The 22937-nt window shown below is 41.0% G+C and overlaps 1 protein-coding gene across 1 annotated transcript; it reads right to left on the reverse strand.

Moving 5' to 3' along the window:
* Positions 1–16238: 16238 nt before the first annotated feature.
* SELENOW (selenoprotein W) lies at positions 16239–19881 on the reverse strand. The gene is given in 3 exon segments (XM_045555143.1): positions 16239–16406; positions 16408–16521; positions 19780–19881. Coding segments are annotated over 3 exon segments (384 nt in total).
* Between the last annotated feature and the right edge of the window lie 3056 nt (positions 19882–22937).

Genomic DNA, 22937 nt, shown 5'->3' on the forward strand with positions numbered 1-22937 from the left:
AGGGCCAATTACTCTGCTTCCCAGAGTAGGCTCCAGAGTTCCTCTCTCTTTACCCACCTCTCTCCCTTCCTTCCTTCCTTTGTTTAATCAGTTAAGCAAATACATATGAGTACCTCTATGGTTGAAACATGGTTCTGGGGATACAGCAGAGAACTTTCTTAACTCACTGGGTCCCTACGTTCATGGAGCTTACATTCTAGTGGAGGAGATGAATAAACTGACAAATATGTCTGTGACAAAATGTAAGATTGTACAAAGTATGCTGAAGATAAGGAAAATAAGGAGAGAGAATGGAGTGTAACATGGCCAGGGAATGTGTGCTGAGTTTTGATAGTGGGTAGGAGGCCACTATAAGAAGATGACTGTTGAGCAAAAACCTACATGAAGTGAGGGATCTCAGAGACGAGCATTCTAGGCAGAAGGAACGGCAAGTTCAAAAGCCATGGTGTGAGAAAGACTGGCATTTTGGAGAAACAGCAATACAGTCAGCATGTGTCGAATGAAGTCAATGAGGCAGAAATTGGTGAGAGATGAGGACAGCGAGGCAGCAGCAGTCAGGTCCTCCAGGGCCTAACGGGACCCTATTCTGGGAGATAGAGAAGTTTTGATAAAAGGAACAATTGACCTGATTTGCATTTTGAAAAGATCACTATGCCTGGCATATAGTTAAATGCCTTTGAGAATGTAAGAATGGAAGCAGGAAGACCAGTCAACAGGCTCCTGCAATGATCTAAACAAAGTGTAGTGATGTCCTGGACTGTGCTGGTAATCATGGAGGTGGTGAGGTGTTGGATTCTAGACAGGACTTGCTATGGGATGTAGGGTATACAGAGGAAAGAGAGGGACCAAGAGCGTGTCTTACGTTTTCAGCTCGAACAACTGGGTAAATGAGCCTACATTCTGACATAGAAATGGTAAATACTGGGAAGGAATAGATTTGGGGGAGTGGTGAAATAAAGAGAAATTTTGGACACATTGGATTTGTCTATTAGAGATCCAAGTGGAGATGTTTTGAAGGCAGTTGGATATCTGAGACTGGAATTTTAGGAAGAAGTCAGACCCAGATACAGAACTTTGGAAATGATCAGCTTATGGAAGTTTATCCATGGAGGCCAGAAGTCAGCACTGGAGAGTGGGAAAGTGAACTGCCTGCTGGGTGTTGGTACTGAGGGGCCTCTAGACTTTGTGTTAAGGTAATTCAGGTTAGCACAGCGTGTGTCCTCCTCTGGGTCTGCACTTCCATGCTAGAGCCTGCAGCCTTTCTCAACTCCACCTCCCTGACCATGAAGACAATAGCAGTGCCCATTTCTAACCACTGTTGTGAGGAAAAAGGAGTGCCTACAGCTAAGCCCAGCATCTTGAGCAGAATAAGAGCTCAGTGGCTGGCAGCTGGGATTACAGTTATGGCATTTATTACCATCATCAACATCAGGACAAACAACACTGCATCATAGTGTCCCAAAGTATTGAACTTATTTTTAAAGAATAACATGTTGGGAATATCTGTCTCCAAAAAAGACTGTAATGTGAGTAATTTGGCTTAATATTGACAATAAATCCCTCATAAAATAATATTTTTAGACATCCAGATGTCCTCACTCTTCTTTCTTTGTGCTTTAACCAATTCTATATATTTTACACACACTGCCAATGAATCCTACTGATTTTTACCCTGTCCTCTTCCTGTCTGTCTGCTTATTTCCAGCTGCTCTTAGTTACTGACAGTGTTCCTCTTTCAAGTTCAAGATCACTATTAGGTCCTCCCATATAACTCCTTTCTCTGAAGCAGGTTGATTTTTTAATATCCCACTTTCATAGAAGACATCCTCTAAAAATTAGATAATCAAGGGTTCATTTATTTGCTAGAGTTACTGGTATTAGAGTACAAAAAAGAAACAGATGACATACAAAATAATTTGAAGAGGTATTTTTTTCTTGTTGTCCTGTATTTTTGTTTGTTTGTTTGTTTATGTGGGGACCAGAAGAGATAGTGAAATAACCCAGAGCTACTAGCCATCACCCTGGTAAGACCCCCAGGTATGAAGAGATCAAGAGAAAAAGCAATTAATGATTGGTTGTAGCCCAAGAAAACCCCACAGTTAAGGAACAAGGGAAATAATCATCTAGGGCTCACTCTCCTCCCAGTCCCATGCCCCACATCTCCTGTCAGGGAGCCCCGTTGTCTAACCCAGCCAAAAGTCAGAGGATGCAGGAGCCCACTGATATGGTCTACACCATCCAGGGATGGCATCCTCCCAGGCAGGGAGCAGGATGGGGGAGGATGCAGAGTGCATTTGGAGGGTTTCAGTAACTTGGTAAAAATATGTGGCACAATGCCTGTTTTGGGACTTCTCTACTGAACACCTGCTCTCAATACAAACATCTCCTATAGGAAGAGCTCTTTCTATCTTCTGATCCACCCACCTGGAACACCTGGACTGCTACCACTGTGTAACATTGGCCTTCAGCCCTCATTTATCTTTTCTCCTCTTGCCTCCATCTTTTTTTAAAATGGATTTCTTTAATTAGGCTTCAGATGAGAACGCTTTACTGAATGTCTCCATCCAAGTAGCTAAATAAATAAATTAAACTGTAGGAACTTAATACATTCAACTCACCACATCTCGTCCTCACTGGATGTGCTTTATGTTTCAATTATACTGCTTGTGCGTATCACTTTGAGAGTTCCTGCACCAGGTACGGTACCATCTCTGAGGCTATATTCAGGAGTTAGTGCTCCATAGAAGGTAATGAGAAACAAATGAATCTTAAAGCTATGTCATAAAAAACCATTTAAAAACATCAGCTCCAAGTGCCCTTCTAAAACCAGATACTTAAGAAGACAGCATTTTTAAAGGAACACTGTCAAGTTAGTTCAGGCCAGCAATAATCTATAGATTTTTAAATTGCTCTGGCCCTACAATGGTGAATAATGTTCCTGATATAGAAACACATTTAAGAAAGTGCCAACATATGCGATAGCCATGGTGTTTTAAAAAACATTTCCAGCTTTCTTTCTCCAGCACTGTGACTCTAAATAAAATGATGGTGTTCTTTCGAGAGGGACCCGCTGAGTCCCCAAACCGACAAGAAATAAGCACTGCTATTTTGGCTTCAAAAGGCAACCAAGAATATTTCTAGGGCTTTTCTAGATGGGGACAAAGTAAAAAGAACTTGGTTTTGGGACTGAATTTTGTTTTGAAGAGTACCCCTCCTTGAACAACTATAGGAGCAGGAGAGAAGGAACAGCATAGAGGATGACAAGTGGCAGAAATAACAAACAGGTAGTTTCAGGGTTGGAGTTGGCTCTGTGGTCCAACAGAAGATGATGGTGAACGTGGTCCTCAACAGGGGAACGAGGACCCATGGGGCCGCTCTGTTGACTTCCAGCTTCAATCATTCAGAAGGGAAATGGCCTTGGAAGCAGGTGGAACTGCCGTTCTTGATTCTCTTTTCTAATTATATGAAGTGTGGAAAAAGGATATTGGAAATAGAGACCCAGCTGTGCCCAGTGACAGTTCAAACACGATGAGGACAAAGAACTCTGAATGCAAAAGGGAAGCTGTTTTAATCTCAGGTGCCTGCACTCTCATATCATTATATACAAGAGAGCGAGCAGAAATAATGGAAGAGAAATAATAAAATGAGCGGGTCCCCCTCTTGTAGTGCCTTCTGGTACAAAGCCTTGAATCAATCACTCAAGAGAAGAAAGCCTGCAAGACCAAGTGAGGATGATGGAGTGGGCAGCTAGCTGCAGAACTTAGAGGGTGTAGACGAATCAAATCAGAGTAACACCTTTTCCTTCTATCATGCAACATGATAGTGAATTTAAAGGGTCTGTTTGGGAAAAGGGAGCGATCCCATGGGGAGAAAGGAAGCACAAAGCGAGTATAGTATTTATCTCAAGATGAAGTAAGTACTTATCTCCTTTCTTTCCCTTCTCTCCTTTCCTCCTCATCTCTGTCTCTCTCTTTCACACAACGTTAGAAATAATTCCAGAACTGGAACAGCTTGTGAGCTGCCCACAGTAGTGTTTGAGGAGCTGGAATCTCGGGGAAATAAAAATAATTCACAGGCTATTCTCTTTATGTGTCATAGACACAGCTTGAACGACAGAACAAACTTCATACAGTAATGCAGATCCATTTTGTCTAGTTACTTTAATAGCGAAAGTTTTGCTGATTACATCATGAACTATTTTTAGTAAGACTTCAGTGTAACCATGGAAACTGCTTTTGCTGAAAACTCTCACACTATTTTCTTCGAAATTAGCCAGAGAAGAAAATCTTTGCAAAAAACTAATAAGGAATAAATGAGTTACAATCAAGAGGAAAATAAAATCAACTTAGTAGGTTGCAGAAACATCTAAATGTATATAGACACCTATACATGTGTTGGGGCACAGGTACCATGCATAGGCCTGTATTTGTATATAAATTCACTTGAATTTTTGCATTCTGTTTTGACTGGCAACAGCCTGAGCACATGACACAATGTAGTTTGTTACAATAGTACAGTGTTGCATATAAATCTGAAGGGAAGCCTGCCCCACAAAGAAACAGGAAACACTGTTTCCTAGCAACGAGAGTTTCACAAGACAATCCTTTTGCCTAACTGGGAATATGCAGGGGTGCAAGCAGTAGGTGTGAAGAGAACAATTCCTGACGCCATACTTGAAAAGACTGGACTACTCTTTCCAAACATTGTCTTGGGATGAAAGATGGTTAGTCAGGTGACTGTATATGGTAGAGTTATTTAATGCAGTTTTGTGAGTCCATCCTTTGGTAGGCAGGATGACCACCCTAAAAGTGTCCACGCTAATCCCTGGAACCTGTGAATACATTGCATTACATGGCTAGAGGGACTTTGTGGATGTGATTGAGGTTGTGGACCTTAAAATAGGGAGATCATTCTGGATAATCTTCATGGGCCCAATTTAAAGTCATGATCCCTTAAAGACAGAGAACTTTCTGGGCTGAAGTCAGAAACATGTGGCAGAAGGAGATGTCAGAGGCGTTCCAAGTGTGAGAACAACTCAGCCCACAGTTGTTGGTTTGCGGATGGTGAGGATCATATGGAAACTGTGAGAAGGAAATGAATTGTGCTAACAACTCAGATGAGCCTGGAATAAGCCTGGAATTCTCCCCTAGAGCTTCCAGATAAGAGACCAGGTCAACTGACACCTTGATTTTGGTCTCATGAGATCCTAAGCAGAGTACACAGCCAAGCCTGCTGGACTTGTGACCTAGAGAACTGTGAGATAATAACTGGGTGCTGTAAACCACCAGGTTGGTGGCAACTTGGTATTATAGTAATAGGAAACTAATACATACTGCAAAACTCCTCTGTCAGAAATGCAGCTTGGTAGTGAATCTTTTTTCACACTGGTACAAAAAGGGCAAAGAGAGAACTTCTTTGAGTGTCTTTTAAAAATCTCACTGCCATTTATCAAAAACCCTAGAAATTTCATACCCTTTGACAAGCAATTATGCTTCTAGGAATCTTAAGAATGAAGATTTATGTAAAAGTTCTTAATGCTTACAATGTTATGTATACTAGCACAAAATTGGAAATAATCTAAAATTTTGGCAATAGGGTTATGGATAAATGAATTAGAGAACATCTGTTTCATTGAATATTATCATTCATTAAAATTATGCTACATAAAAATATTAATTGACCTGAGAAAATGTTCATGTTGTATATAATTAAAAGGTCAGGGGAAGAGTAATTGAAAAACTTCACATTAAAAAGGCTAAAAGCAAGTTAAAGTGTTTAGTGCTGTTTCTCTCTGGGTGGTGGGGATATATGTTTTTCAAAATTTTCTGTGATGAAAATATGTAACTTTTATAGTTGGAACAAATTCTAATACATGTCATTAAAATCACAAAAATAAATAGAAGAGCTTGATACTAAGCAGAGTTGCTGGTAGTGGATCAGTTTCAGCTATGCATCAAGCAGAGTTTCTTTCCAAAGGCTCACCAGTTTGCTGGCTTGGAGATGGGACTCTACAACTTCAGTTTCCTCCTACTTCTTAATTATTTTAAATCAAGACTGGTTTAGGAGTATATCTGGAGCATGCTCTCTTTTGTATTACTAATAAATAGGCTTTGTGCAGTTGCAAATAACAGAAACCCAATTCAAAGCAGCCAAGCCTCAAGTAATGAAAAAGTCCAGGGATAGGTCTGGCCAGCTTCAGGTAAAGCTGGATCCAACTGCTCTAACAATGTCCTCATGGCTCCATATTTCTCTTTACCTTGGGGACAAGCCCTTCCTTTAGTCTAGTAGAAAGAGAGCTCTCATAGCAAAGTCCATTTAAGGACTCTGATCATAGGGGCCAGGTCTGGTCATGGGAACCAGCGAGATGGACATTTTGAAAGTTTAAGCCTCTGGTAGCCACGTGGAATGGCTTTTCTAGAGGAAATAGAGGTTCTGTTAGCAAAAGAAAGGAGAAGAAATATTGTACAGGAAAAGTGAGAGCTATCCATCATACCGTCCACGCAGGACCCAGGCTTTGGGCAACCAGACAACCGGAGTTCTCATTGACAAGGACTCAAAGTCTACTCCCCTGTAAGTCCCAGGCCCTGCTCTTCCAATGGAGGCTCCTACTGCTAAGGGGTGCGGAACTCTTCCTCACCTCCAGGCACTCCAGGCAATTCATAATTATGGCACAGTTGGGCCTTTGCCACCATCTTCTCCATAGCCTCTGTCATTGCCCTCACACTTCGCCACTTCTGAAACTTGAGGAAAATTCTTTCCACGTTTGAGGAACATGGTGTCGCATTAAAAACAATTCATGGGTGGAATAAGAACTGAATATTTTGGCTCCTTCCTAACCCATAATAAGTTCCTTGCCTTTTTAGCCAAGTGTCTTTTAGTTAGTAAATATTTGTTGAATGAATGACTTCTGAAGTTGGGGTAAATATTTATTCCCCTTCTTTGTTCAGGTCTTAACCTTATTGTCACAAGACCTTTACTGTCAACCCTAATGTCTTTTTCACTGAGGCTCTCAGGAAATTGAGGCATCTCCTGTATCCTGTGAAAGCTCAGAGTTCATAGTTCATTCAAATTATACTCTCAATTCAAACCGTACAATAACCAAGTCACCCGTTATTGTGAATTACCTGATCTTCTACAAAATGGAAACTGTCTATTTTTTTCATACCTCCATCCTCCATGTAATCTTCAGCTAGTAAATATGGCTATGTAATTTTGAAGAAAACATTTTAAAGTTATAGTAAGTTCTTCCAAGTCTTTGAGGGTTTAGGCAGAGTCGCTGGGATGGGAAGAAGAAAGGCTGAGATGTCTTTCAGGCATCCTGATTTTCTAACCTTATTTATGTTCCTCTGTAAGTGCAAATGATATTTCTGAAGACTCTCTGCTATCAGGAAAATTATACATTATAGGCTCTTATATTTAGGGTGGTAAAAAGCAGGAGAGAATGAGGAGCTGAGGACTTGTGCTGTGGTGTACATACAGGCTAATGACCTGCATTGTGCAGAGCGCAGGCTGGGTGACCTCCGGTCTCTTGCACTTAGAAATCCTGTTTCTGATGCTCTGTGAAGATCTTTGCACAACATCTTCTCGGACTGGCAGCAATTGTCTGGCCCCTTCTCGAAAACTCTTGAAAAATACTCTTGAGTATATGAAAAGACCCAGAAATCAGAGGCAATGTGTACTTTTGGATTATTACCCATTCCTTGAATTCTCTTTGGAGGATACTTGCTAGATAATTACCAGAACAAATCACCGAGTGACTGGAGGACCTGCAAGCCAAAGTCTGTCCCTAGGCAGAACAGCAAAACAGGCAAAATTGTCATTTGTGCCCTAGCTCATCCCAGCTTCCCCCCTCTAGTTTTCCCGTGGGTTCCAGCTACCTCCTTCCCGTCCCCCAGCTCTGTAGGACCATCAGCTGTATGCCCGGCTAAAGCATGGAGTAAACACAGTCATGCAATATTCCAGTTCCTCAGGCATCCTTCCTGAATGATAGCACTTTTTAAAGCTCATTTGGCAAATGTATCTTCGCTATTGAATTAGTGGTTCCCGTATCATTTGCAGGTTAGCAGGGGCTCTCTGTAGATGGCAGGTTAACATGCTGAAGCCTGGTCAAAATCTAAAGAAACTTTTCTTCACACTGCTTCACTTCAAGTTACATCTTACACATTATTCACTTTTTATCAAAAATAATCTTGAAGGGGTACACTGTACTTGATACATTCATTTCATTTTTTGCACCCTTATAATTTATATTACCTTTCTGGTATTCCATGGCTAGTGGGCTCTCAAAAATCATCAGAAACTAGCCAGGCGTGGTGGCTCATGCCTGTAATCCTAGCACTCTGGGAGGCCAAGGGGGAAGGACTGCTTGAGCTTAGGAATCCGAGACCAGCCTGAGCAAGAGTGAAACCCTATCTCTACTAAAAATAGAAAAATTAGCTGGGCATGGTGATGCATGCCTGTAGTCCCAGCTATTCAGGAGGCTGAGGCAGGAAGATTGTTTGAGCCCAGGAGTTTGAGGTTGCTATGAGCCAGGCTGATGCCATGTCACTCTAGCCTGGGTGACTGAGCAAGACTCTTGTCTCAAAAAAATAAAAAAAAGAAAGAAAAAAAAAATCAGAAACCACCTAATCACCATGCTTCCTTTGTTGAGCCTGTTTGAGCTGTTTGTATCGTTAGGACACTATGTCCTACTCAAATCTCTAGCCTCCTTTGGTATGCCACTGGTTCTCTTTCTCCTTCTCTGATGAATTCTTGATCTCATTAACTGTCTTCCTTTATCTGAATCCCTATGACTGGAGTTTCCACAAGACTCACTTGAACATTTCTCTTCTGCTCCCTAATCCATCCAGCTAATCAAATATTCCTCAGTCCAACATCTACTAAGTCTCACCCCATCTTCATGGCTTTGATTTCATCTCTTGCTACTTTTCCTTGAACGTTTGCAAGGTTTCCTGTCTCTAGTCTCTTCCCCTGTGTGTCTGCCTCACACACAACTTGTGTGAGCCAGTCTTGATGCCCTTACTATTATGCCTCAGATGTCTTTGTGTTTCTCCATTCCTAGTCAAAGAGCCTGTGACACGACTTGTCTTTGAAATCCTATCCCTTTATTATTCTCTTGCCCTTCTGCCCTCAGTCTCCACCCCTCTAATAAGCACCATTCAAGAGAGAGCCAGGTGGCCCCCTCCTGTTCTATTCCTGAAAACACCTCCTGCATGAGTTCCCTGAGGTGGCCACAACAAATCACCACATGGGTGGCATAAGACAACAGAAATTTATTCTTTCACAGTTCTGAGACTATCAGTCCAAAGTCAAGTTGCTGGCAGGGCTGCATTCCCTCTGAGGGCTGTAGAGGAGAATCCTTCCTTGCCTCTTCCAGCTTTGGGCAGTTCCTGACATCCCTTTACTGGTGGCAGCATCATTCCCATCTCTGCCTCTGTCTGCACATGGCCACCTTTTCTGTGTCCCTGTGTGCCTTCTCCTTTTTGTCTAAGGATATCTGTCTTTGGATTTAGGCTCCACTCTAAACCCAGAATGATCACATCTTGAGATCCTTAACTTAATTGCATCTATACAGACTCTGTTTCTGAAAGTCACATTCACAGGTACCAGAGGTTAGGACTTGGACATATTTTCTAAGGGGTCACAATTCCACCCAGTACACCTAACTCCCTTTTCTGAGTCTGCTTCTTTGTATTATAATAATGACCCTTCCTCATGGAATGGCCTCCCTGACATTCTAACTTGTCTAAATACAACTCAGTTTTGGAACCTGGGCCAAATCACAATTTTTCCACAGGGTTTCCCCAGTGTGCGCTAGAATTACTGTCTTTTTCAAACTCCCAAAATGCCTTGTATCTCTCTAATAGAATTTAACATAATGTGCCTTGAGGGAGAAATATTTATAAAAGTATCTATCTTTCTTCTCTGTGAGACTTTTGGTTTTTGAGAATAAGGCTACCTTTCTTTCCCCCACTGGAAACTTCGAAGTTGGAGTTATTTATGCATTAGCTGAATTGGATGGACCATAAAGGCATAGGTTTACCATGGGCAGTTCCAGGTCCCTGGATGGACAGTGAGAATCTCTGTGTGCTGGTGGGGGCCATGGTCTCTTTTGCTCTACCCAGATAGGAGCTTTTGGGAGAAAGATACAGTTTAAACAAGTAAAGCAATTAAGCAATCTCCATTAAATGTTGAAGACAAAGGTAAAATGTCAAAAGAATAATTCTTTTGAAACACCTGTACCCAGTACCAGGCTTTTTTTTTTTTTTTTGAAACAAAATGGAGCACTCTTAAAATCATAGACTGCTAGGCACTAAAAGAGCTCAGTGGTATTTCAGTCCAGTCGTAAAGATGAGTGTGCACTTTGCCCAAAGCCATACAGCTGGTCCTTTGCAGAGCCAGGAGTGAAGATTCTATGTCTTCTCACTCAAAATCTAAAGAGCAGTTTCTTCTAGTATTTTTCTGTTGAGATATAGCCAATTAAATCTCCTTCTGTGAACCCTTCCACACTCTAATTAATAGCAAGGATGACAAAACTTACATTGTTTTACAGAGCCTGTGGATTCCTGAATGCCTTTAGCATGAATATACTAAATTGGAAAATAAACAAGTACAAATAACACTGAGATATAATTCTCATATTTTTAATATATAAAATAGCCTGTTTGCAGATATCTCTTTGACATACTGATTTCATTTCCTTTGGATATATATACCCAGTAGTGGGATTGCTGGGTCATATGGTAGTTAGTTCTACTTTAAATTTTTTGAAGAACCTCCATACTGTTTTCCATAATGGCTGAACTAGTTCACATTCCCACCACCAGTGTAAACAGGTTTCCTTTTCTCCACATCCTTGTCAACACATGTTATTTTTCATCTTTTTGATAGTAGTCATTCTAAGTGTGATAAGGTGATATCTCATTGTGGTTTTGATTTGCATTTTCCTGATGATTAATGATCTTGAACAGTTTTTCATATACCTGTTGGCCATTTGTATGTGTTCTTTTGAGAAATGTTTATACAGATCTTTTGCTTATTTTTAAAATCAAGTTATTTATTTATTTATTTATTTTGCTATTGAGTTATTTGAGTTCCTTATATATTTTGTCTGTGATGTTTATTGCAGCACTATTCATGATAGCCAAGACATGAAACCAACTTAAATATCCATCAGTGGATAAATGGATAAAGAAAAAATATGGTATATACACACAATGGAATATTATTCTGCCATAAAAAGAATGAAATCCTGCCATTTGCAACAATGTGGTTGTGCCTGGAGGACATTATGTTAAGTGAAATAAACCAGGCACAGAAAGATAAATACTGTATGATCTCACTCATATGTGATATCTAAAAAAATTGATTACATAAAAGTAGCGAGTATGATGGTGGTTTTTAGAAGCTGGAGTGGTTGCAGGGGATGAGGAAGTCTTGGTCAAAGGTTAAGTAGTTAGACTTAGGATGAATAAATTTTGAGAGATCTACTGTATAGCAAGGTGACTATAGCTGATGATATCTTGTATTCTTGAAAATGTAAAGAGAGTGGATGTTATATGCTATCACCACAAAAACCATAACCATGTGAGATAATGCATTTGTTAATTAGCTAGATTTAATCATTCCACTATATATATATATAGAGAGAGAGAGAGAGAATATATATATATATATATATATATATATACTCTGAAACATTATGTTTTACACTATAAAAACACAAAATGTTATTTGTCAATTTAAAAGTGTATATATAAAAATAGCCTGTTTGTTTTTCATCTCATCTTTTCACATTCTCACTAATAAGCAAGTCAGTAGATCATGTGTTCCTTGGGTCCTGTGGTCATTAGGGTGAATCAGAAAGGTTTCAGTCTAATTGCTTACTCCCTGTGTAAAGCACTCTGTTGACCAAGGTGCAAACCATTTTCCTTAGCAACAAAGTGAATTGCTAGGTCAAAAGTCCTCACCACAATTTTTGTAATTCTTAGATATGTTGTTACCAACATGGGAATCATTAGAACCTAGTCTTTTAGAATTATATATGCTCATTATAATCATTTTCAGATGAAAAGTCAGGAGCAAAAGATTTGTGCTTGATTTGTAAAATTATATATTTAGAAATCTTGCAATGATACAGAATTAAATCCAACTTAGCTATGCATTTAGCCAATCAAGTCCTTTCATGAAAAAAGAATAAAATTGGATTATCTAAGAAAATCTGAGACATGTAGTCACTGTGCTATGCTTTATTATGCTTTATTAGTGTTACTAAAAGCCATATTTAAATAGTACACAGACACACTCAAGAATATCCTAAAAAATGAGGATTAAATCTTGGAATTAAGGGAAATTGTGGGGTAATTGATGAGAAATAGAGTTGGAAAAATACTCAGAGTGCAGGGATTAGATGGTTTCTTATGACACCTCACAATCTCATGATATTAAACTTTTGTTAATAATAGCAATAATAATAACTAATATTACTGGGCTCTAACTAAATGAGTGATATATGTTTTGTATTAGTAGAATCCACTGTTCTAAGAGCTATATGTCTATTCACTTATTTAGTCCTCAAAATAAACCTATGACATAGATACTAATAACAAAATAGGTACTAATATTATCCATTTACCATTTTACAGATGAAGAAACTGAGGCACAGAGAAACTAAGTATTAATAATATGCCTAATGTTACACAGCTAATAAAGGGCACAGTGAGGATTGCACTATGGAATTTAGGCTGTTCTAGAACTTGTTCTCTTAACCTTTATGTAATCAAAATTTACTTAAATATCACCATGTATTTGGCTACATGTAATTTAAGGAAGGCTGGGAGGATTGATTACAATGGTTCTGAAAAAAGTGTGTGGGTCGCTAGGATGTGTGTTTCCTTTTCTGGCCAGGGGATATCGGGAAAGGTACATGAGGAGGACATCCTTTTGTTCCCCCATCTTTAATTTATTTCCAACCCTCTGGAATGACTGGGTCCATCTGACAGCCAAGCACGCAAACACAGCATGAAAAGTTCAGGCAGCTACCCAAGCCTCTGGCCCCATGTGGATGGAGCATACTGACAGCCGAACTGTTCTACCATGCAGCCAGGTGCTCTGGCACTGTGCAGGTGCAGTGAGGCAGCAGGCTCTGGGTTCCTGGCTCCACTTGAATCACCATTCTTGCCACTCCTCTTGTTTTCCTAAATCTTCTCTGCTTCCAGCACATGCCCTGAGTGGCCCCATCACAGAGAGCAAGAGGAGAAGTTGAGTGGGTTAGTGTTCAAATGTGAAATGGTGGATGCTTTGGAACTGTCCTCTTCCAAGAAGGAACTCTTCAACTTTTCTTTTGTTCTCTTCTCAGACCTGGGATTCTGGGAACAAGATTTATGATGCCACTCAGTTTATGTATTCCTTTCTTAGTGTCAGGTAGGTTGATTTTTTTTAATACAGAATAAATTTCAGTTATATACAAGATCCAAATGAGCATACACCTACCTCATCAAAGTTTTGTTATCAGCAAACTCATCTTTAGACCAGCGTGGAATTCTATGGAGAAACAAATTCATATGGTAGGTGAGGTATGTCTCTTTCATCCCTATCTTTCAGGAATTGTCTCCTTTTGTTCCCTCAGAGAGTAGACAGGGGAAAGTGGGGCCGCTATTTATTCTGGGACCATTATGAGTCATGTGATCTACATACAAAAGTTAAAAAATTTCTTATAACAATTTTGTGAGACAGACATTATCACCCCAATTTACAGATATGCAAAAAGAGACTTAGGCAAGTTCAAAGAGCTGAAGTGGTAAAATTGAGATTTGACTCTTAGTTGAATTGACTCTTAAGTTACTGTACTTTCCAAAGTGCTATCACCATGGGGGTTGTGTGCATTTTAACTGAGAGGAGAGTCTTAAGCAGAAGGGACCTAGCCTTTCAGTAGAGTTCTGGGCATCAATCTGATGCTACTTCTGAGGACTCCTCATCCCGAAATTATGACACAGAAGCAGCAATTTGGTGTTCCTCAGTGGATAATCTTCTCTGGTGGTACAGTACAATACCTAGTCTTATATTACATAAAGGGAAAGAGGCCCCTTCCAGGAAATACAAGAGTGGTGCATTTCACACAAGCTGTAACTTCTACATGCAGGGATGACTTTCCAATTAAGCACATCTTTGTCCAGTCAATTGATTGCAATTAACAACAGTGATATAAACAGGACTCTTGTTAATGGATTTGTTAATAGATGCTTCCTTTTGATTCACATTGGTCTAAGTTCAGTCATTTAGATTACTTTTGAGTGACATGGCAGAAGTACTGACAGACAAGCACACTATCTGGGCATTCCTTTAACGGAGGTGGCTGTAGGTTAGATACCTGCTCCCTCCTATTTAGTCCTCATACTCTTCCAAATGGAGAACTCATTCAAATTTCCATTGCTCCATTATCCCCTCTATGCAAACAACTTCCAAATAGGCATGACCCATGCTCTCTTTCTACAAATATCCCCTGTCCACCGCAGATTTCAGTTGAACATCTCACAATCGCACCAAGCCCCGATTTTCCAAAATCAAGCTAATTGCCTCCCCTCAAAGTAAGCTTTTTCTCCCAAACAGTTCATCTGCTGGTAACTCGACAATGCTAGTCATCCTTGCGTTGGGTCCTTTATCATCCCTCTCTCTTCTTTATCCCTTTGCGAGTTTGGCCATTATTTTTTTCCTGGGTAAAATTTCTGGGACCTATTTATTTATCCCAGTATTTCCATGAACACCATTCTAGCTCAGTAATGGCCTGCCTAATTCCTACCCTTGTAGACTCCAGTTTTTCTGTAGCACAGACTGGGTTCTATCCTCAAGTCTTGGAACTCATCCCATTTTCAGACAAGGGAAAATTAAGGATCACTGGACTAATTATTTTACGTCCCCTCAGAAACAAGCACCACAGTTTTAATCATGCATTTAAGAAAATTTTAAATTAATTTTTTATTAGCCAATTAATATGTGAATATTTTCCTCATAAGAATTAAAATATTATCATTAAAGCTAAAGTCCCTATTAACCCTCTGTACTTGCTCCCAGGGAATTATGTTTATTTGTACCCTTCCAGATCATTTTCTAAGCCTTAACACACATATATGCATTCATAGAAAATACAAACTATTGTTTTTCTGTATTTAATAAAAATTGTCATTTTAAAAGTATTCTGTATATATTCTATAACATGCTTTTTACTTACCTTCCATGTATTCAACAAATATTTATTGAGTGGCTACTAGGTGCCAGGCACTGTTCCAAATTACTGGGAATGCACTAGACAACCAACAGAAAAATAATCAAAACCCCTGAGTTCATGAAGTTTACATGGGCAGTCTATTCCCATAGTATAAATAGATATATCCCCTGCTTTTCAATGACTGTGTAGCATCCCATAGTATGGGCATGTCAGAATGTATTAGTTATTCGTGTACTGATGGACATTTAGATCTTTTCCAGTGTTCTGCTATGACAAGCAATACTACCACGAGCACCCTCACACATGCCTTCTTGGGCACATGTGTGTATCTCTCTGGGACATATGCCAAGAGGCAAGACTGCTGAACCAACTCCCCTCCAAGGAGGTTCCAGTACTTCTAGGAGCAGGTACAAGAATACTCACTTGTGTACCTCCTTGCTAAGGCTTGATATCATCTGAATTTTATGCATTTTGCCCATCTCATGAATGAAAGATGGTATCTTGCTGTTATTTGATGTCAATCAAGTTTTTATAAAATGCTTATCTATTCACTGTTTTGGGTGAAATGTATAGAGTTAAATTGCTATAACCCATTGTTATTATTAACATATTATTATTATTTGTTCAGCCCATCTGGTGTTTATTGAATTGTGAGCCATTGCACATGTTGCAGCAGTCTGAGACTCACTCACCCACACATCCTGCTCCCTTGGCTCCCCCTTGAGAAGAAAGCTTGAGGCAGGACCCCTCCCAAACTCCAAGGGGTAGACAGGGAGACATGACGCAGGAAGAGATGGTGAAGTGGGGGGAATACGAGGGTAGCAAGGCCAGTGTGCAAAGCTTCATTCCTGAGTCAGACAGACAGACACACACACAGACACACACACACACACACAGACACACACACACACACACACACACACACACACACGCACGCAAAGACCAGGGGTGTCCATCTGTGCCTATACCCTCGTGGCTATGAGAACATCAGGGAAAGACCAGGAGAAATTTCAGTTCATCCTGTCGTGAAGCATTTGCCAAGAGGGCGGGGCCACAGTCTCTGAACTCTGCCCTTGGGGAACTTAGCTCTGAATGTGGCTTTGATAGCAGCCACCAGCTGCAGAAACTTGCTCTCCCTGTCCATGGAGCCATTGCCCCTTTTCTCATAGTGAAGCAACGACCGTAAACACTACCATCACTTCAAAAAACACAGTGGCCTGGGGAGTCCCCTCGCCGCAGATGTCTGGGCATCTGGGAAACTCATTTTCTAACTTCTTCTTGAGCTGAAAATACATAGACTTTTAGTCTCGAGTACCATGAAAAATGGCTTGGTTCATGAGATGTGTGATTCAGGATCGCACCATTCCCTCCAGCATGGATGCCAGGACCAGATCTCCACATACCAGCTCTATGTGATCCTGGTCATTTTTACAACTTTACCACCTCAGACATTGAGGGGGATAGATATGAAGGACAGCACAGGCAAAAACCTGACATCCATTTATCAACATGAAATAAATACAGCAGTTGTTTTTGGTCTCCCCAGCCTTCTTTGTGGATAGGTTTTATGATCTGAAAGCTCCCCTGTTACCCAGAGATAAACCTGCTTGGTCGTCTTCTGTGATCTTCCTCTGGCATGGCCCTCTCTGTCTGAATCCTGGCTGCGATAATCTTCCCATTAAAGAATACATGTGTATTAACTTGGCAAAGCAAGAGGGAGGCTGGTAAGGAAGAGGAAACAGCTCATGCAAAGGTGCAGGGAACTACTGTGTTGGGCCCGCAGGTTCTTCCTAATGTTTGGTGAGTGGATGGAGCCGTTCACTGCAGCACTAAAGTCTAATGTAGAAGGTAGAGAATGGAGGGAGGGAGGCCAGAGGAGAAAGCAGGAACCCAATCACGGAGAGCCATTAGTATGGCATGCCAACGGGTTTGGACTTGACCTTATGGACAATGGGAACCACTCTGTCTTTGTTAGCACCCATCTGTAAAACTGGGCCTTCACATGAATGTTTAAAAAAAAAGCCTTCAGAGTGTTATCCTCCTGATGTTAAGATAACTGAATTAGGAACTACAGAGTGGTTTAATGAACAGAGAATTGGAGGGATTAGGATTTGAGGGAGTAGTCACATGAATTCCTTTGTTCAACAGTATTTATTGAGTGTTTACTACATGCCAGGTACTGTTTAGTTGCTGAAGATAACAACTGAACAAGAAAGATAAAGTTTCCACTCTTATGGCACTCATATTCCAGCAGGAGGGACAGACCATAAACAAACAACCATGTGCTATGTCAGTTGGTAGGTGCTCTGAGAAAAGCTCAAGTAGGGCAAAGGCATATTTAGAATGATTGGAAGGAACAGAGAGAGTAAGCAATACAGATGGGGGTAGAAATATTCAGGGTAGCGGGAGTAACACGTGCAAATGTCCTGAGGCCAGGTGTGCTTGGCATGTTCAGGGAATAGATATTTATGGGGCACCTGCCCTGCACCAATTCTAAAGTGCTAGAGTAGAATTGTTGACAAGGGAGGCAAGATCACTGCTTTTATGGAGACATTCTCGTGATATACTGACTTTCATTAGTTTCTCTCTTAGAGGGTGATGTTACATCTAAGTTAGGTATAGTAATTGAGCCATCTGTTTATGGCACCTCCTTCTTTCCAAACTCTCTATTTGCCTTTTAAGACTCAGTTTAGTCCTCACCTCCAGGTGCCTGTTATTAACCCTGGTCTGATTTTCTAACCCTCTGTCCCACCATCTGTGCCCATGAAATCTGTGCCTGGCTTTGTCATGACTCTTATTATATTTACTATAATACTTTGTTCATTTATCTCTCTCGCTAATCAGTCTGTGAGCTCCTTGCCATGGCAGGGACCAGGTCTTTGGTGTTTTGATCCCCACTATTACTGCCTGGTATGTCATGGGTGCTCCATTTAGATCTTTGCTGTAGGAATTTATAAATAATCTGAATGCATATCAGAGTTGTCTCCAGAGGCTAGGAGGGTCATTCCACATGGTCCCTTCAAATAAATCCCAAGAAAGTGTGGGAGCAACTGATGGAAGAATGTCAGGCTGGGGGCCTTCTTGGGGTGTCTGGTGCTCTCTCCTGTTCCAACACAACGAAGTGATAACAGGCTTCTTCCCCGCAACCTTCACCCAAAATTTGACTCTGGGTAAGCTGTCAACGACAAGGACCTTGATGCATAAGCTTTCCCTCCCAGGTTTCCCTACGGATGGAATGGAAGGCCAGGCATGACCGCTAATGCACGTGGGTTGCATCTTCTCACCCTCTGGTCACAGAAGGCCTCTTCCTGTGTCGTCTTCAGGAAGTAGTGATTTTACATCATCGTGAGAGCTGGAAAGCCCCTCAGTGCTTCAGGCAGTTGGCTGTGATTCTAATAGTTTTCCCGGCTGTGCTTAACTATCTCTATGAGCACGGCTGCTACAAGTTTTACTTGAAAGAAAGAAAGAAGAAGAAGAAGAAAAAAAAAAGAATAGACTTGCTCCAATGGAAGACTGGCTGTCCTCTGAGAGGTAATCAGGGTATGAGGTCTGTGTGGTTTTGATTTGTTCTCTTTTAAGGTGAAGCCATCTCTTGCTTGGAGCAATGATTGCCATTTCTCCAGGCTTACCCCGAAGGGCCTGTGAGGTAGTTTTATTCCAGTTAACAACCTAGTAATTGGAAGTGTTCAGAGTGCAAGGAACCAGTGACAGGAGGAAAGGATTAGCTATTGAGGGATAACTGAGAGTTGGGGACGGGAAGGTGTGGGAAGGTTACTGAAAATATCACAGAGGAGGATGTTTTTAAAGAAGCAGCTCCACTTTTGATGGTCCTGCAGCAAAGCTTAAATGACCACTGTAAATCATCTGGCCACTGACCATAAGACGCTTGAGCTTCCAGTGGGTCTTTTCTTGTGTGTGGATACATCAGTAGGTCTTGATGTCTGAATTTGTCTTTAATTACAAGGACTCAATAGGCAGTCCCTAATGACAAATGAACTATGCTTTCCAAATTCAGTCCCAGGTTGGTTGGCAAGCTTAATCAACCTAGGTTTCTCCAACAAGGGCTATACTGTAGTGCTTAAAACATGCACCCCGGGGAAAGATTCCTGGATTTCAAACCCTACTTCTATCACTTAGTGCTTGTGGATCTTGGAATGAGTCATTTCGTCAAAGTGTCAGTTTCTTTATGGGTAAAATGGGAATAATAGTAGCAATTCTTACCTTGCAGAGTTGTTGTGGGAATGAAAGGACCCAGGAGAAGTGCTTCCTGCCTGGCACTTAGGACAGTCTGTCCAGGCCAGTCACTGCCCCCATCTGCCCCTGCCTTGTCAACTTCCCCCTGCCTCCCCCTCTATCTGGGTGGCCACTACACATGGAACCTTTGCATTCAGAGGAGTCATTTGCAGAATGCATCTTTCCCAAGAGACAAGACCATTGAGAATCTTGTGATAAGTTTTAAAACTGTAAGAGGCCTGGGTTGTCTTTCCATTTATCAAGAATCGTTAGCTTGATGTTTGATAAAAACCCCTGTGAGGAGGATGCTCGTGACCTTGTACCTGGCTCAGCATGCGCCTTCCATAGACCCAGCTCTGGTGCTTGCAGCAGCAGTTGCTGTTACTGAGGCATAGGATGCAGTGACTCTCGACAAGGATGTTCATTTAATCACCTGACCCATCTCCTTTACCAGGAGCCCAAGAACATCAAGGGGGGTGGTTTGCTTACCTTAGAAAGACCCATTATGGAAAAAGTTGGCTACCCAGAAGGGAGCTGTAATATGCATTCATACACTGGAAAGCATTTCTCACTACAGAAAACTGGGTAGCTTCTGAGCTGAATTTATTGGGGGTGAGGCTCTTTTCTCCTAACCATTTTTCCAATTTCTCATGCCCAAGACCATTTCTTTTCTTTTCCTCCAAAGAAACAGGCTAACAATGCCTATAAAATTATTGAACTTTGTTGTTTTAATTCATTTTCAGGAGTTATTGACTCAATAGAACTTAATGACACTTCAGAGTTGAGGCCCTTTGTGTAAATCCTTCATCCTTTGCAGATTAACAGCCAGATGGGATCTGGAAGGGCTCCAAAGTCCAAATGCTAAAATCTATACCAGATTTTCAGCTGAAAGAAAGTTACTGTTGCTGCATACTAGCTTGATTTTTTTTAATAAAACTGGAACAACAATAATAACAACAATAACAAAATTCAATTGCTGTCCCTTTTCTTTCCTAAAAATTTTTTTTAAAGCTAACAGATTCTGATTAATTGGATGAAAATCAGGAACACAAACTCTCAGCTTTCTCTCAAATGTTCTTTGTTCATGGCCTGTAAAATCTGATTTTGAATAACATCAGATTAATTAAGTATATATAAAACAGCCATAAGCCACAGCCACTAAAAGTGGATTTTATTTTTACTTAATCCATGGAAAATAGGAAGCGATATATTCCTAGGTTCTGTATAAAAAGTCTTCCCGTTATTGCTGGATTCTGAAGTGAAATTTTAATTTGCATATTTTAGTACAGGACCCTTCCTCACCTCCCCCAAAAGGGACAATGATATGTGGCATTTGCTTGCCCTCAGCCAGGTGCTGATGGAAGCAAGAGATAACTAACATCAGTGCCAGGGTCCTCTGAGACTGGAAGGCATTAGGAGGTGGAAGAAGCGGTATAGCCCTACTGTGGGAGCCTGTTCCTTTGTAAAATGAGTCCAAGCCCTCAGCCAAACCCTCTCTGACACACACAGCTTGGGCTGGCAGTGTTATTACCCAATCAAGGCATCTGCCCATTTCTAATCCTTCAATGCAGAAGAGACAATCTCACCATCCTACATAATGTGCACCAGCCGAATGGATCCCAATTTATCAGGAAAACTATAAATTGCAGAACACCAGACTGAAACTAAAGTAATAAGCCCTGTGATCTCTGTACCATACATTTTAGGCTGTTATTTAAGGTCTCCAAGGAGATTGGTGCCATAAAAGCCATTTCTCAGGAATTCTGCAGGCTATGGAAGCATGCTGCTGCAACTGCTCGTGCTAATATATTACAACTTGTTTATTGCACTCCCGAAGCAGCAGCAGCAGCAACAGCGTTACCAAGGGAGGGGAAATGATGCGCATACCCTCTCAGTTGGCAGCCAGATTTTTGTTTCCTATGTCTATGTTAAAAAGAAACATGCCTTTCTCTTTCTTGTCCTTGGCCCACTCTGTACCCCCTTCCCAGAAATAGCTGGCCACCTCGAAAGACACTGAATAGGGCTTTTTTAAATCTTCATATCTCCTTTGGAGCTCTTACCAGTTTCAGGACAGAGATAACATGCAGCTGTCTGGAAAACACTGTGCAAAATGTTGGGGAACTGTATGAACTTGCGACCCATGGAGACCTGGATATAAGTACCACAAAGTATGTGTGCACCTTGAGCAGGTTAACTGCCTTGAGCCTTAGTTTCCTCATCTGTGTTTTTGTTTGTCTGTTTAAAGAACAACAATGCCTCTTGTGATGATTAAATGAGATAACAGACTTGAAAAGCTTGTTACAGTGACCGGTGGATAGCAGGGACTTGAAAAATGTTACTTCCCTTCACCTAATTAGTTGATGCGTGAATAGAATATAAGGTATTGATTTGTAACTTTTATAAAAGAGTTGACTATGATAGAAACAAGATCTTAGCACATTAATTCCGGCTCTTTGGCTAGTAGAGAAATCTTTAGTGCAATTGTAAAGTGCTCATGAAGGTATCCCCGTGTGTTAGTTTGCTAGGGCTACCATAACAAAGTATCACAGACTGGGTGGCTCAAACAACAGTTCTGGAGGCTGGAAGTCTGAGATCAAGGTGTCAGCAACGTTGTTTCTTCTGAGGCCTCTCTCCTTGGCTTTAGGTGACTGTCTTCTCCCTCTGTGTGTTGATGTCCTAATCTCTTCTTAGAAGGACATCAGCATATTGGATCATAGCCCACCTTAATGACCTCATTTAACTTTAATTACCTCTTTAGAGACCCTGTCTCCAAGTACCATCACATTCTAAGGTACTAGGGGTTAGGACTTCAATGAATGAATTTTGGGGAGACACAATCTAGCCCATAACACCTCCCTACTGGACACCCCTGTTTCAGCAACAGAGGGGAATAAGAAAGACCTGATTCCACTCGAGGAGCTGCTGTGTGCTCATTATAATCTTTTAAAATGTAGGGTGAATTTGGAAACTCACCCATTATATTGCTGAACACACGAAATAATTCTAAAGGACATAGAAATTGCAATAAAAATATTATTATCTGATGATGTCCTCTGCCTAATTGGCTACCCAGTGAAGAATTAAAGAAAAAAATGTCAAACCTTCCTAGTAATGGATCAGTAATCTGACAACTGTGAAATCCTTTAGGTTGCTGAGAAGTCATTTCCTAGCTTAATAGAGCTGGTAGTTATCTAGTGCACTGTCATGGTTGGTTTGGCCCTTGATGGATAATGGCTGGATCCCAGGGATGGATAGCTGTGCTGGGAAGGGGCTCTGTGCATCAGTATTGGGACTTGCTTCTCAGCTCTAGGGACTAAGGCTTGGGAGCCCAGAGTGGCCTCTTGCCTCTGTGTGGCCAGTGTAGCAAGCCAAGGCAAGGAGGAACCCAGCAGCTGTGCCATGGGGGCTGGCTCTGGGGAGGTGTATTAGTTTCCTGTTGCTGCCATAACAAATGACCACACATTTGGTGGCTTGAAACATT

This window comes from Lemur catta, chromosome 6 (genome assembly GCF_020740605.2).
Source record: "Lemur catta isolate mLemCat1 chromosome 6, mLemCat1.pri, whole genome shotgun sequence".
NCBI classification, from domain to species: Eukaryota; Metazoa; Chordata; class Mammalia; order Primates; family Lemuridae; genus Lemur; species Lemur catta.